This window comes from Globicephala melas, chromosome X, assembly GCF_963455315.2.
Source record: "Globicephala melas chromosome X, mGloMel1.2, whole genome shotgun sequence".
Taxonomy (NCBI): domain Eukaryota; kingdom Metazoa; phylum Chordata; class Mammalia; order Artiodactyla; family Delphinidae; genus Globicephala; species Globicephala melas.
This window is the reverse complement of record NC_083335.1, coordinates 86,380,397-86,397,049: the sequence shown is the minus strand read 5'-3', so window position 1 is coordinate 86,397,049 and position 16,653 is coordinate 86,380,397. Positions and strand designations below refer to the sequence as shown.

Genomic DNA, 16,653 nt, shown 5'->3' with positions numbered 1-16,653 from the left:
GTAGTGTTAGAATAATAAAGCTACTTTTCACAGTGCTTAGATTAAGTGCTAACCTATTACACACACACACACACACACACACACACACACACACAGAGGTAAAACAGAGAAATCTCTGCCTGAGTCAGAAGATGTTGATAGAGACCAACATAATCAGCCGATGCTATGCTCAACACTTTACATGCATTATCTCATTTAATCTTCACAGTAGCCCTTCACAATAGGAAACAGGTACCATTATTCCTACTTCATAAATGAGGAAACTGATGCTCAGGAGATAAAGTGTGCCCAGGCCACCCGCTTACTGACTGGCAGGGCTAGAACTCAAACCACCACCTGCAACTCCACATCCCACATTCTTCTCACAAACAAGGGTGCTTCAACCAGCCAAGTCTTCAGTATCAATTTACTTAGAGTGTTTGTAAGAAAACAGGGGGGTGAGAGGGACCTCCCTGGTGGCCCAGTGGTTAGGACTTCACACTTCCACTGCAGGGGGCATGGGTTCGACCCCTGGTCAGGGAACTAAGATCCCACATGCCTCGTGGTGCGGCCAAAAAAAAAAAAAAGGAAAAAAATTTTTTCAAAACATAAAAAAAAAAAATAGGGGGGTGGTGAGAGAGATCAACGGTTTTTGGATCATCAAGGTTTTTCAGAGCTACACAACTGTCTAGAGCTGTGCTATCCAATGCGGTAGCCACTAGCCACATGTAGCCATTTTAAACTTAAATTACTGAGCATAAAGTTCAAAAATCAGTTCTTCTTGCACTATCCCACATTTCAAGTGCTCAATAGCCACAAGTAGCTACTGGTTACCATAAAGGATTGGGAAGACTATAGAACATTTCTATCATCACAGAAAGGTCTACTGGGTAGCGCTGATCTAGAGGACCCCCCAAGAGGCACGGTGAAGTGGAGGTGGGGCATGGTGGGAATCTGTATATCTTAGAGATCATTACTGCCCAGAATGTTAGAGGACATCATAGACAATGAAAAGACCTTTCCATCTGTACTGTAAGAACAAGATCAGCTCTTTCTCCATAAATTCTTTCCCTGCAATGGCACTCTCAGTAGTTAACACTAGAGGAAAGAATAGCCGTAACTACTTTATGTGAACCGATTCAATTATGGGTTCCAACTTGGAGAGGAGAGCTTGTTTGTTTGTTTTGAGCTGCAGGGGAGGAAGGGTATATAATAATTCCACTTTTAAGAACTGGTTCAACTAACACTTGAAAAATACAAGGTAAGAGATTTATGAATAGGAACCACATCACAGTGTGCAGGAACATTGCACAAAAGGACTTTACAAATTAAATTACATTCACTACAGGTACTGGTGTGCATTTCTACTAAGCAAAGGTATTATTTAAACCAAATGATAGGTTTCCTAAAAGAATGAAAAAGCACAACACTGAGAAAAAAGACAGTCTAAGTGTAAAAATTATGACTAAATTAGACATTCTAAAATGAAAGACAAAAGGGAAATACAGGTGGAAGCAACCCAAGGGCTTGTTGGCAGATGGATGGATAAACAAGATGCGGTATATTCATACAATGGAATATTATTCAGGTTTAAAAGGAAGGAAATTCTGACACATGTTATAACATAGATGAATCTTGAGGACATTATGCTAATGAAATAAGCCAGACACAAAAAGACAACTTCTGATGATTCCACTTATATGAGGTATCTACAGTAGTCAAACTCATAGAGACAGAAAGTAGAACGGTGGTTGCCCAGGACTGGGGGGTGGGGTGGGGGGAGGATGGGGTGATGTTGCTTAATGGGTATAGAGTTTCAGTTTTGCAAGATGAAAAAATTCTGGAGATTGGTTGCACAACAATGTGAATATACTCAACACTGCTGAACTATACACCTGAAGATGATTAAGATGGTAAATTTTATGTTGTTTTTTTTTACAATAATAATAATAAGAAGAAAAGGGAAATGCAGGCCCTTAGAAAAGCCATCTAAGTCTGTTAAACCACTTACTGGTCTCTTCCTCCACTGTTCCATGTTAATACTAAAGTCTCCCTACTGTAATGAAAGTTAATGATTGCTCTGAACTTTTTAAGATTTAAATAATAAAACATCATAATGATAAGGCCAAATATGCAAATACCTGGGTCAGTAGCAGAGATAACTGCTCCAAAAAAGAGACAATCCGTGTAGTAAAATTTATCCGAGAGCTGCCCCACAATCTTCATGAGCTTCACCACACCATACATGAGATTTCTGTAAGAAGGGAAGGTAAACTATGTCAGAAGGAAAAAAAAAGAAAAGAAACCCATCTAATCGAGTAACCTGGCAAATGAGCAAGCAGAGGAGTACTAGAATACTGTACTTCCAGAGAGGTTTGTGAAAACATCGGGCAGCTGCCGTGCTTGGACACTTACCAGGAACATGTGCAAATAAGACTTTGGCACCAAGTAATGGTCTGCAGTTAATGTCATCTTGCTGAAATATCTGAACACTCCATTTTAAAAAACTGTGCTTATGTACAACTATGAAGTATGATCCTTAATTAGCAACAGTTAGGGCATTTTAAGCAACTGGGTAGTAGGGAAGAAAGGAAGAGAAAGAACCCTGCAAAATGAGAAATGAATTGCTACAAAACTCCCAGGATTCTAAGACAATGCATTTAAAGTCATGGAAATGAGTGGACTGGATGGAGCTGGAGAGAAAAAAAATGGGTTGGCCACAAAGATCCAACTGGTCAACTTCTCTGCCAATAATTATTTCAAAGAAGGGAAGAGAGGCAAAACTCTTTGAACATCCCATTAAAATATCAGCATACTCATGGACATACCTGGCTTCTCACTCTTTGCATGGGTTAGGCAGGCCAGCAGCAGCCCTCCTTATACTGTGCAGAATGTGATATGGCCCAAGAAGGACCACCAAGTTAATATTTCAACTTGGCCAGAGCACATTTCCTACAGGACAGCTGACAAATTGGGAGGAGTGAAGAGTGTTAAAAGGCCTAGTACATGTTATTAAGGGTGTGTGTGTGTGTGTGTGTGTGTGTGTGTTGGTAACTGCTGTAGGGATTAGGGGAATAAAAACAACCACAGAATAAAGAGAAATTAAGAAAATCCCATTTACAACGACACTGAAAAGAATAAAATGCCAAAAATAAATAGCCACAGAATAGACTCATTGTACCCTACAGCCAACCCCCAATAATAAGATTCTTAAAGGTCAAGACCGTATCGTTGCTCATCTTTGTACCTTAGGTGTCTAGAACAGTAGATTGACGAAGCTAGAAGTTCAAGAACTATTTGCAGAATTGAATCCTTTTGAGAATAAATAGCTATAACTTAGTGTTTGCCTACTGTGTGCCAGACATTGACACTGTTCCAGACACCTAAACAGTTATATTTCAAATCACAGGAATTCTATGATACAGAGTTGATTTGCTCTTTGTTGCTTATCAAAGGCTTCTTTCACCTACTTTTTAAATATTTCTTGAAACTTAGACCTTCCTCTCCATTTCCTTCTATCATAAGCTTAGATCTGAGCAATAGACTTCTCCGTGGTAGCGTTTTCCCTATAGTCACCGATACCAGTTATCTAACCTGTCACTCTTCAGTGGCTTGTCTCTCTTAAAGGACGAAGTCCAAGCCCCTCCTGTTTTAGTGGCATAAAAGCCTCCTGCTTTTATCTCCAGCTTTCCAGCTAATTTTTTTTAATTAACTAAAGTTCACATTTCAGTCAGATTTCCTTAGCTTTTACCTAATATCCCTTTTCTGTTCCAGGATTCCATCCAGGATACCACATTACATTTAGCCATCATATCTCTTTTGTCTCCTCTTGGCTGTGACAGTTTCTCAGACTTTGCTTGTTTTTGATGACCTTGGCAGTTGGGGAGGAGTACTGGTCAGGTATTTTGCAGAATGTGGGACTTGTCTGATTTTTTTTTCTCATGATTAGACTGAGGTAATGTGATTTTGGGAGGAAGACACAGCAGTAAGCGCCATTCTCATCACAGATATCAAAGGTACAGCGTATCAACATGATTTACCAATTTTGGTGTTAACCTTGATCATCTGGCTGAGGCAATGTTTGCCTGGTTTCTCCTCTGTAAAGCTACTCTTTCTTCTTCCTTTGCATGATGTACTCTTTGGAAGGAAGTCACTATGGACAGCCCACAATCAAAGGGGGGAAGGCCCAAGCTTCATCTCCTTGAGGGGGGTTGTATCTGCATAAATTATTTGGAATTCTTCTGCACAGATTTGTCACTTCTCCCCCATTTATTTATTCATCCAATCATTTATTTATATCAGTATAGACTCAAATATATTTGTTTTATGCTTTGGGTGATGATCCAAAACAATGTTATTTCTTTTGTTGTTCTTTAGCCATTAGGGAGGGGGGGTTTTCAGGCTGGCTCTGTGTCCCTTTGACATGCTCCATATCCTTTTTGTTTGTTTTCTGAGCACTTCCTTACTCTCTGACATTATAAGATGCTCCATTGTCATTTTGTATATTTGCTGCCCCAGCCCTAGAATCAGCCATTTCTGCAAGGGGTCCTGGTTCTTTTCATTGAAGAATGCTATTAGAAACTAAGATCTGGGGACTAGGTTTTATTTTATTTCAGTGTTAATGAATCTTAATTTCAATTTAAATAGCCACATGTGGCTCATAGCTACCACACTGGACAATGTAACTCTAGATCTGAATTACAATCATCATAAACATCAAAATACTGGAATCTGGCCCTTGCCAGGGGCTGGGGGGGTGGGGGAAATGGGGAGGTGTTGCTCAAAGGGTACAAACTTCCAGTAACAAGATTAATAAGTTTGGGGATCTAATGTACAACATAGTGATTATAGCTAATGATACTTTACCACATACTTGAATGTTGCTAACATGTTCTTACCACAAAAAAAGAAATGGTAACCATGTGACCGGATGAAGGTGGTAGCTAATGCTATGGTGGTAATCATTTTGCAATTTATAAATGTGTCAAATCAACACACTGTATACCCTACACTTTCACAATGTTATGTGTCAATTATATCTCAGTAAAGCTGGGGAAAATATTGGATTCTGTGGACCCATGTGGATCTCATCTCTTTGGAAGTGTGGTAATTTGGTTATATGACAAAGAGTCACTTACCCGATAATGAAGCAGGAAACGGCAGTCCCCAAGAAGGCATAGGCCAGAATAGACCCAAGGTTTCTGAAAAAGTGTCTCTGAATAAAACAAAAAAGCAGGAATTACATTGTGAATTTTGACAGTGAACATTAGAAACACTACAAGTCTCTAAAAAGTGAAACTTTACTTACTGCTTCCATTATATTAATTAACAACTGAAGTTACTCCTGAATAATGTTATTTAGCCTTAGAAAATCATGGTTTTAAGATATCCTTTGTCCTACCAATCAGTAAGCAAGCAAGCAAGGCCTTAGTAAATTTCAGAAAAAACTACTCTGGCTGATTATATTAAATTACATTTTGTGTGGGGGGTGTGTGTGTGTGTGTGTGAGAGAGAGAGAGAGACAGAGAGACAGACAGAGAGAGAGAGAGAGAGAGAGAGAGAGAGAGAGAGAGTATTATGTGTGTGTAAGTAGACCAATCATTTTCACAGATTTAACCCAAACTATTTTACCCTAGTGATTCAACTAGTCACTTCCAGTTCTGGTGGTACTTTAGAAGAACATTACAGATATAAGTTTGAAACCAATAAACTATGAAAGTGCTAAGTAGCTTTCTGGTTAACTCAGTATCGGAGGCGTCTTCTGATATTCATCTGAATTAATCTTTGGAGCCTGGGAAAGAGGGAAAATAGAGATAGGTGTGGAGAAACAAGAAACAGGTAGTTCATCTAAGATGGGCAAATTTAAAAGTATGTGTACACACACACACACACACACACACACACACACACACACACGAATTTACTTCTCATAAATCACTGGGCCTGTGGATATTCTGATGGGGAAAATCCATGTTCTTGGGACCCTGAGACATGATCCTTACTTCTCAAGGCATAAAGCTGTTCACACTGGACAATCATAACTATTTAACAAAAACAGACAAACAAAATCCCCTAAACACCCTAATTAAACAGGAACCAGGAACACTTTATCTAGAAATTTTAAAAGGCAGGAGAGCCCCAGCATGTGAGCTAAGCACCATCAGGGAAAGAGAGGGCACAGAAGAAGCACTCAGCCTGGATCAAGCAGCCTTCACGAAGTCTGATCAGACACAGGGCTGCAGGCGACCACTGGCCTGCATTCCAGACAGAGGACCTAAGACCTTGGCTTCAGCCTTCCCCAATGCCTGCCCCTCTCTGAGGCTGTGAAGAAGGCATCAAAGAACCCCTAGTGGCCCTAAACCACCTGCTCAGAACAGAATCCTTCAAGGGCTTCCCACACTGACAGTCATCAAATGAAGGTACTGCCTGTACATATTATAGACACATTATGTTTGCCTCCTAAATCAGTCATTGTCCTCAGTCTTTTTTTAATGCTAATGCATTTATATGCCACTGTTTTGAAAAAAAAATTAGGCTTCAAAAAAAAACCAACAACTGTGACCTACTTGCCTTTAAAAGCTCCATCAAGTGCTTAAACCAGGGAGGGAGTGCATCAAGGACAAGACATGAGACCAATGAAACCCATGCGAAGTATCCAGGAGCAAAATTTTAACCCTAGATGTGCTTTCCCTTGCCACTCGGCTTTCTTTTGGGTAATCATTCCTATGGTTGGTTTGAATATATTAAGTAAATTTGTATTTATGATATTAGCCAAAGCAGAAAATTAGAAATGTAAATCTACCACCAAAAATGCATTCATGATATATTCTAAAATCACACACACACACACACACAAATTACCCATCCCATTCATATCTGTTGATATGAACTGGAATTTTATTGCATCTTGAAAAGGTATAACATGCCACTTATTTGTATATTATTACACCTAGTATTTCATTATATACTTCATAGTTTACAGAGTACTTTCGCATATTAGCTCATCCAATTCTCACAACAACCTCATCATGAAGGTGTTTTTTGGACCATTTTATATGAGAGACAACTAAGGCTCAAAAGTGTGATGTGAGCTGCCTGAAGTCACATGTCTACCAAACCGCAGCACCAGAACTGGAAAGCAGGTCTTCTGACCCCAAGGCATTGCACTCTCACCGCACAAGATGCCCTTCTTGATTCCCACCACATCCTTTTAGGGAAGAAGGACAGGAGGTGTCTAGTGGAATCCTGTATCTTTCATCATCTTCTTATTTGGCCTTAACAGTTCACAGTCACGTGTGGTTCACATAGCCATGACTGGTTCAGTCTCTCCCTTCTTTTCCCTTTCCATTATAGAATGGCAAAAAGAAACAAAAGGAGATGACATGCCCTGGTAAAGCCTTTGAGAATATAAACCTAAAACAGATCAGGATGAGAAGGTTTGCATTCAATGAAAATCCACCCGGCATCCCAATTCCTAGTTGTACCATTCTAAGCCTTACATTCCTACTCCTTGGGAAACCTCATCATCGCCCATTCCCCTGACAAATTTGAACATGGTGTGTGTGTGTATGTGTGTGTGTATTGGGGGAAATGCACAAAACATGAAAGCTCCTATAGGTGAATTCTTTCCCTGCCAATGCCCTCTAAGCAAACTGAGTGGTAGCACAAAATCAGAGCTAAGACCATGGTACTTTTTTCAAGTTAGAAAAAAGAAGGCCCATGTCTGAATGACAACTACATGTACCTAGGTCAAAGGGTATGAATCTGTTTACATACCAGAGGTTAAATGGTGAAACACTTATTACACATTTAATTGGGAACATTTAATCAGAGATGGCAACCACATAAGTACCAACTATTTAGGTGCCTGATTAAAAAGGAAAGAGACTAAACTAAGAGCTAATAATAACCTTTAAGACTAGCATTTCAAAAACAACTTAAGCCTGTTATTTGTTTTTCTTCTGAGAAAATGAAGCTGACAAAGGGAAGGCTCTGCAAACACTAAGGGTTTTTTTAGCCATTAGAGTGGCTTTCACAACCAATGGTTTGGTTTCATTTTTTTTTTTTTTTTTTTTTTGTGGTATGCGGGCCTCTCACTGTTGTGGCCTCTCCCGTTGCGGAGCGCAGGCTCTCGACACGCAGGCTCAGCGGCCATGACTCACGGGCCTAGCCGCTCTGCGGCATGTGGGATCTTCCCAGACCGGGGCACGAACCCGTGTCCCCTGCATCGGCAGGCGGACCCTCAACCACTTGCGCCACCAGGGAAGCCCGGTTTGGTTTCATTTTAAAGCAACTATGACCTTGATTATACATTAAGTTTAGTTATTTAAAATACCAAATTATTCATCACCCATTTGATCTTAAGAGCAGCTCCCAAACTCTTTATTCAGATAAAGAATACCATTATTTATACCTGTAAGATCATCTACCATTTTTTACATGTCAATAGCTGACATATAGATTCAGATTACTCTGGCAACCTCATAAATAAGTCTGAAAAAGGATACTTTTTCGGTACAGAAAACCTATATCTGGAAAGAATGTAACACAGAGGAACAACTCTAGGCCCTCCAGTCAGACAGACAGGCATAACCTTGACTCAGTCCTGCACCACCTACATAACCTCAAACGTCACTTAATCGTTCTCAATTTGGCTTCATCATCAGTAAAATGCAGGACATTCTCTACATGTCTGTGAGTGTCCAGATGTGCGTTGGGCTGGTGTGCAGAAACACAGCCTCCTGCTCCTCAAGCATCCATTGTGGAGAGGGGACTTAAGTTCCATCCCTCCTCCCTTGAAGGTGATGCAGTAAGAAGGGGCCATGTGATCTCTGAAGGGCGAGATTGGCTTGACCCTGACTTGTAGCCTTGACTCTCTTACGGAAAGTGGGGGAGTGCTCTTGCTCCTATGGCCTCCATGCTACGAGCAAAAGAGGCAGCCTTTGGTAGGCCCAACAATTTCTACGATCTCTCCATTTCAGCCTCCGTATCTGTGACTGTGACCGACTTGGTGGCTAAAGGGCATCTGTCTTCAATTCATGAGGTCGGCAGTAAGGAGCCCCATTACCAAGGGCTAAACTATATCATCCAAGATGCGTCACCAGGGACTTTGGGTCATAAATTGATCATTCAGTTGCCAGTTAGCTCCTTGTGTCTGTTTATAAATGAGTTGGAAACCTGGGGGAGAAGGGGTGTGAGGTAATCTACCACGTTCACATTCTTACAGAGTTTCTGTGATGATCAGAAATAATGTATATAAAAACCGAAATAAAGGATATATGCAAAATTATTTATATCATATGCTCCATAAATAACTATATTTGTGTGGGTTGGGAAGAGTTTAAAAACCTTCTGAAAACTGCAGATTTGCTTTGACAGAAGAACCAGCCTGATGGGCAGGCACCCTCTCATAAAATGAGTTGTAACTGTTCCCTCCTCTATGTTCTGAAAGATTTTGGGTAGGACTCATTATTTCTTCCTTAAATGCTAGATAGAATTCACCAGTGAAGCCATCTGGGCTTACATAAAGGTTTTTAACTATGAACTCAGTTTATTTCATTAATATAGGGCTGTTGAAGCTTTCCATCTCTTCTTGGGTCAGTTTTGGTAATTTGTGCCTTTCGAGAAATTTGTCCATTTCACCTGGGTTGTCAAATTTATTGGTACAAAGTTGTTCATATTATTCTCTTATTGTCCTTTTAATGTATGAAGGGTCTATACTGATGTCCCCTCTTTCATTCCTAATATAGGTAATTTGTTTCTTTCCTCTTTTTTTTTTTTTACCTTGATTGATCTATCTAGAGGTTTATCAACTTTGAAGGCATTCTCTACTTCCTAAGGATGTTACTGAGTTTTATTGGCAGCCAAGATCTCTCTTCTCTAGGCTCACTGAAAAGGTTTCCTTTAGTCCCCTTTCAGAAAGACAGCTGAAACAAGGTCCTTGGCTGTTATCTGAAGTAGGCCCTTTTGAAGGCTAAATTTTCACAGAATAGTCCCACAATGGGGAGGAAGGGAGCCACTCACACTATTTATAAAGGTATTTGGTATTTTAAATATTTAGGGGCTTAGGCCCAACCTTGCTGCTGAACACAATGACCCTCCCTCAATAATGGTATTTTTTAAACTTTTTACTTTGGAGTAATTATAGATTCACAGAAGTTGCAAAAATAGTGCAGAGAGGTCCCATGGTACCTTCACACATTTTCCTCCACTGGTTATATCTCACATAATTGTAGTGCAATATCAAAACCAGGAAACTGAAATTGGTGGTACAATGTGTGTGCATAGTTCTATGTCATTTTATCACACGTGTAGATTCTTGTAACCACCACTGCAATCAAGATGCAGAACTGTTCCACTGCCATGAAGATTTCTCTCATGCTACCCACTTTATAGTCACAGCCACCCCCTCCCCTTCTCATCCCCACCATCCCTAACCCCTGGCAACCAATAATTTGTTCTCCATCCCTATAATTTTGTCATTTCTAGAATGCTATATAAATGAAACCATATAGTATGTGACCTTTTGAGATTGGATTTTTTTTTTCACTTAGCATAATGCCTTTGAGATCCATCCAGGCTGTTTTGTGTGTCAATAGTTTGTTCCATTTTATTGCTGAGTTGTATCCATGGTATGGATGCTTGTTTAACTATTCACCTATTGTAGGACATTTTGTCTGTTTCCAGTTTGGGGCTATTACAAATAAAGTTATTATGAACAACCATGTACAGTTTTTTGTGTAAACAGTAGTTTTCATTTCTCTGGGATAAATCCTCAGAAATAAAATCACTGGGTCATATGGTAATTTCAACTTTAGTTTTATAAGAAACTGCAAACATGTTTTCCAGAGTGGCCATACCATTTTACATTCCCACCAGCAATGGATAAGAGTTCTAGACTTTAAAACAGAAATGAGTCACTGATGATGAGTCAACTGTAGTCTCTGAGTGGGTATAGAACACAGTAATAAGCAATCTGAGAGAAGGAAAAAAACTAGAATATTGTACAGGAAAATTAAAGCAGAGATTCCCATGCTTTAAGAAATACTGGCAAAAATTCCTTACCTTCTTTAAACTGTATCCAGCATGGAAAATAATTGGAGGCAGCAGAATGTTGAAAAAGACCTCTGGATCAAATGTTACCTAAAAGTTTAAAAAGAAAAAAAGCCAATTTTTTTGTTGAATACCAATTGGTGCCATAATATTTGCTTAATATTTTAAGCCACTGACTAAAGTTTGAATATTTAAAACAAATGACATAAATGTGAAAAATCACAGACTCAGCACAGTAGAGAAGCCACAGCTCCCATGAGCACTGGCCTGTTCTTCTCCACACGGTACTTCTGCCTTCTACTCTTGGTGTGTTGTTGAATATGTATTAAGACACAACAATTCAATGCAATTTTGAGAACTCACAGAAAGCTTCTGGTCAATGTTCTTAAACAAGAAATGAAAACATCTTGATTTTTACCAAACCTTTATAAAAGTTCAACTATAATAAAAGATGCAGTCGTGAGTCTTTATTAATTTTCTGTATCCTACCACATAATGATTTATAGACATAATCTTACTGAATTTAAGTCTCTTTTGAGTGACCAGCCATTTGTGATATGTAATGTGGACTAGATCAAAGTCTCCAGTGGTGCTAGTGACTTCCTGAATATCAACATAAATTCATCAACTCTAAGGGGACTAAAACTACCTGTAGGCAATCAGGGAAATCACTCTGGAACTATGAGCAAAGCCTTATCACATCCAGAAAAGAATTAAACATTGTATAAAGCCTCCTAAACTTTTTTTTTTTTTTTTTTTGCGGTATGCGGGCCTCTTACTGTTGTGGCCTCTCCCGTTGCGCAGCACAGGCTCCGGACGCGCAGGCTCAGCGGCCATGGCTCACGGGCCCAGCTGCTCCGCGGCATGTGGGATCTTCCCGGACCGGGGCACGAACCCATGTCCCCTGCATCGGCAGGCGGACTCTCAACCACTGCGCCACCAGGGAAGCCCCCTCCTAACCTTTTTAAAGAATTTGTTCACGTTGGTAGATTAACTGGCTCTTATTTCAATTAATTATTTTAAATCTCCATTCTAATTATTAAATGTAAACAGCCATTAGTGTGGTATTACACTGGGTATCTTTCTCAGTTGCATTTAATTTCACAAATGTTTATGGAAATTCCATGCATTCTTATGAAGGGTTGAGAGCAAAGAGCTCACTAGGACCGCCCTTAGGGACAGAGAGAAGATGGGCATGTTGAACACTCCAGGTTGAGAATAATTTTCTTTAAGGATTATGGCAGATCCTGAGAACAATAATAATTTAATTTTTGGAGCACAGGCTACACTCTTTGACTGCAAGCTTTCACATATTAAAGGGGTCTCACACAACTTGGATCCCCAGACTTTATACGGAAGCCCTCCTGCTGATAAGCCCGGGTCTATAAGGTACTAGAATGTATGTGGATAAATACAGATCTTGTGCTTATCCTGGAAATCACCCAAGTGAAATGAAGAGATATATAATCCCTTTTCCTGTGGAGTATTTTAGCTACCCCCAACATTAAATGAAAAACAACATGTGGACTCAAATTCTAAGACAACAAGACATTTTTCCTCTGAAGATTCATTAAGCCTTTGGCACCAATCACCAATGAGAGTGGGAAACTCAATAAATGTTTGTAGAATATGGTAAAATAACCACGAAGAAGTAAGAATAACACTTCTGAACACTGATTATAACAAGCTAAAAAAAAATAAGAAACCAATCTTAATTTAAGAAAGAAACAATCTCATCCCTAAACCATAACAAGAGTAAGAGACATAATCAAAAAGAGATGGGAGTTGGACAGACGAGCTGAGTGGGATGTACGAACCCACTGCACCATTGGTGGCCCACATCAGTCTGACAAAGCTAAAAGGCTCAAGTTCAAATATGGTTCCTTCTCCTCATCACAGTCCAAAAGCTTCCTAGCCAAACTGACAGCCAGGAATGTTACTGATGTTCCAGGAGTGTCAAAAGATTTCTGTTCACAAAGTTGAGACAGAATCGGAAAATCAAAAACCACGTCAGGACCAAAGTGGCTGAGCGGCCCGAGCTCACCTTCCTCAGCATGTCATTCTGCTCTACACTGTTGACCTTGCCAGGGCTGATTTCTCCTTTCAGGGTGTATTCGAAGAACTTCCCGCTGACATTCACTAATAAGGTGCTGAAGGCCCTGTCTTCCTGAGTGCAGCTGAGTGACTTGTCATGACCACTGGTGGCAGTGGTGCCGTACCTCAGGATCACCCCGACGATGAGCCCTGAAACAGAGTGGAAGAAAACATCAGGCCTGTGGAAGGACACAGAGAGCATGGGAATAATGGCAACAACTAAGAAACTCTGAAGTAATCTTAGAGACCAGGTAGGTGATGTGTATTTTAGGGACAACTACACAGTCCTTCAAAAGGGTTAAGAATCCATCTATTCTGGTTTGAGTCCCTCAGCCACCAAGAGGACAAGGTAGGACAGTACCTTTCGGGATTATGACAGTACTCCGAGTACTATGAACCACTGATCATGTCTCATTTCTCAGGTTTCTGCTGGAGGAAGATGGGGTGATAAGAGGCAAAGGTTTTTTCTGCCTAGCACAGCACAAAGCAGAACCACTGAGCTCTTTGATTTGCACCAGCAGCATCCCTCAGGCCATCCGCCAGTGAGGACAAGGCCTCGGGAATTTCTAGTTGTTACAAATGCAATTTGTTTTGCCACACACTAGAGGAAGGGAAAAAAAGAAAAGAAATGCTTTTGCTGAGGTCATTTCAAGTATTGGGTATCATGGAGAAAATAATTACATCCCTTAGGGAGCTAAACAGCACAGTGCCAATTTTCACAGTCATGATTCAGGGACTGGAGAGCTGGCTTCTTGGGGCTATGCCATTGACACAGCTAGCATAATTAGCTGCAAGTCTTTCCGTCTCATTCTGTTCTTAGCAGGGTTTTCCCTTTAGGAGGAAAAAACCAGCAAAATTGAGTGTAAGCATTTAATTCCATGAGTTATGAAGAAATGTTGCTCCCCTGGTCCCGGACATGAGTCACACATGCCCAAGTAAAAGTGAGGGAAATGTGAAAAAAAAGAAAACATAAATAACAACCAGACACTTTCCACAATTCTCTCTTAGGTGGAAAACTTCAGACCTCTCTCTATATTCAGTTCTTTGCTAGCAATATTAAGAGAGAGAATGGTAAAATGCTCCCCCATCTCATTTTGCCATTAATGGAGAAAGTTATATGAGAAAAAGAAAGAAAATGTTTATTATATCCTATGTATAATGTTCTACAATGTCTCTTATCACCAAGACATATGAGAACTCACAAGACATTGCTGAAGAACAAATAATATATAAAATCCAGAAAGATATAGTTTTTTAAGCCAAACTCTGTGCTCTGTGTCTGTATTGCTTTATTATTGTTGTGGTGGTGGTGGTTGTTAAATACCTGTACTAACATGCTTGAACTTTGTTGACTTTTGTGAACAAATAAAGTTGTAAAATTTTACTACAGATTAAAAATGAGGTTCTTAATAATCTCAATTTGAGAGCTTGGTCTCCGCGCTCTGGAAGGTACGCACATGGTTTACATTTGGCAGCCAATAAAATAGACTGGGGTCCTGAGCAGTCTCTTTTTCTGGCTTGGCTGTGCCAGCTCTAAGGGAAATTTGTCATATGAGGTGCCCATAAGGGGCCTTTGTCATCCTCACCTTCGTTGTGTCAACCTGTACAACGAAGGTCCTTTACTCTCTTAAGACTATTTTGGGGAGTAAACTTTCTAGATCTTGTGAAGGCTGCATCCTTTGCACTCTCTTGTGGGGACGCCTCTAGCGCGTTATTGATTTGTGTCACTATTAACATATCTCATCAATGGCCAGACGATGGATCCTTTAAATTGGGGAAACGTCTAAATTGGTGAATTTTTAGAGCGCTCTCATAAACAGCCATTTTACTGGTACCTATGAAAAAACAAATTAGAAGGTGGTAAAAAAAATAGCTAACCTAAGAACTCCCTCAGTTTAAAACAAAACAAAACAAAAAAACCAGTTTGGGAAGCCTCATTTGTGGTCTCAACTTACCCTCAATGGGTCTTACAGATGCTAATGAACAGGAGATTAATTGTTAATTAGGTTGATTAACAGGAAAATGAGAACCTGAGAGAAAGTCTATAGATTTCTTTCCAAAAAGGTGAAAAATTTAAAGGGACTCGTCCCAAAAGGATAAAAATCTTCAGATGGTTATTAAGAAATGGGATAAATAAAACAGATGTTAATGGGATTAAAACAAAAGGTTTTGATACAACACTACCTAAGGTTGGATGGGCCAAAGGGACCCCCTATGGTCCGCAACATTAAAGGGCCCCAAACAAGTCCACTCTATTTACCCCAGTTAAATATATATATGCTTTTTACCCAATTGTAACCCAATTTTTACCCAATGTGTAACCAGGCCTCTTGATGGCTAAATATCTTGAGATAGTAGATAGTAGATCATACATTTAACTCTATATAGAATTAACTGTAATAGTGCAACTCTAGATGTGGGAAGAAGCAACAAGGGAAAACATCCCCTGGATCATAACAGACTAGTAAAACAGAAGATCCAGAGAATTTTAGGTTACTAACAGGGCCTAATCCAAAATTTAGCACATTGAGTGGCCTATCAACACAATCCTCATCTGATCTAGGAATGAGCCTTCTTAGCACCTCGGGACAAATTGGTCAAGAAATGCCTCCCAAACCTTGGTCTAATTTACGACCAAGAGGGGGTGCTGTGGAAAAAAAAAAATGTTGCCTGCCATTCCAGTAAACAAAGAATATTGCCGGCCATAAGCTGCCAATGTAACCGCGCCCCCCACAACCCAAGGTGTGCCCTGGGGAGAATTCAGATGGAGAAAAACATGATGTGAACATAGATAGTTAAAATGCATATCAAAGAAATAATTTCAATGAGCCAGACTCTTGCATCTTCGCAGACATAGAAAAGTGCTAAATTCATTAACTTGACAGGTCTGGTTTTTGTGATTAGTGGTAATCTTTTGATGTTCGACTACACATTTCGGTTTTTTTTTCCTGCAAAAACTCCTATATATCCTGGCTCCTCCCTTACCTCTTTGGAACAGATCCTCCGAGCTATCTGAGAGGCTGTTTCCTGGGCTGTATAGTACTCAGTAAGGTCCCTGAATAAAACACGTTTCGCTTCAGTTAACAGTGTCTTCATCAGGAAACCAAAGTAAGTCATTTACAAAAGGCTATCCTTCTCCCAAATCAATAGCTGCTTTACATAACTCACTGTTTCTTTTCAGTACTAGCTTCAATATTTGCAGAGCTAACTAAAAAAATAAACCACAATAGCACAGGGTCTTCACAATGACAACTATTCTAACAAAAGAGGAGTTGTGATACTGTGATTTATAATAAGATATATTTGGTCTTTGTCCCAGTTTCCTGTTACAGAGCTCCTAACCCCCCCCCGCCCCCCCAATCTCTGAAGTGCTAAGTGTCTTTTTGTATGCTAATGAGGTGGCTGGTGGCTGGGGGTTCCCGGATTAGCCTCCGAATGAGGGCTGGTTGCCAGGGGAACCAACCAGGTGATTAGAGAGTTGGAACTTATTTATTTATTTATTTATTTATTTATTTATTTATTTAGGCT

The 16,653-nt window shown here is 39.9% G+C and overlaps 1 protein-coding gene across 1 annotated transcript in view; it reads right to left on the bottom strand.

The window, feature by feature from the left end:
* SLC9A7 (solute carrier family 9 member A7) overlaps positions 1-16,653 on the bottom strand; it is a 156,069-nt gene that overhangs the window by 71,238 nt on the left and 68,178 nt on the right. The window contains exons 2-5 of the mRNA XM_030849855.2: positions 13,076-13,275; positions 11,044-11,121; positions 5,118-5,194; positions 2,121-2,233 (exon numbers count right to left, since the gene is read on the bottom strand). Of these exons, the coding sequence (XP_030705715.1) occupies positions 2,121-2,233; positions 5,118-5,194; positions 11,044-11,121; positions 13,076-13,275 (468 nt within the window). The remainder of the gene's footprint in view (positions 1-2,120; positions 2,234-5,117; positions 5,195-11,043; positions 11,122-13,075; positions 13,276-16,653) is intronic.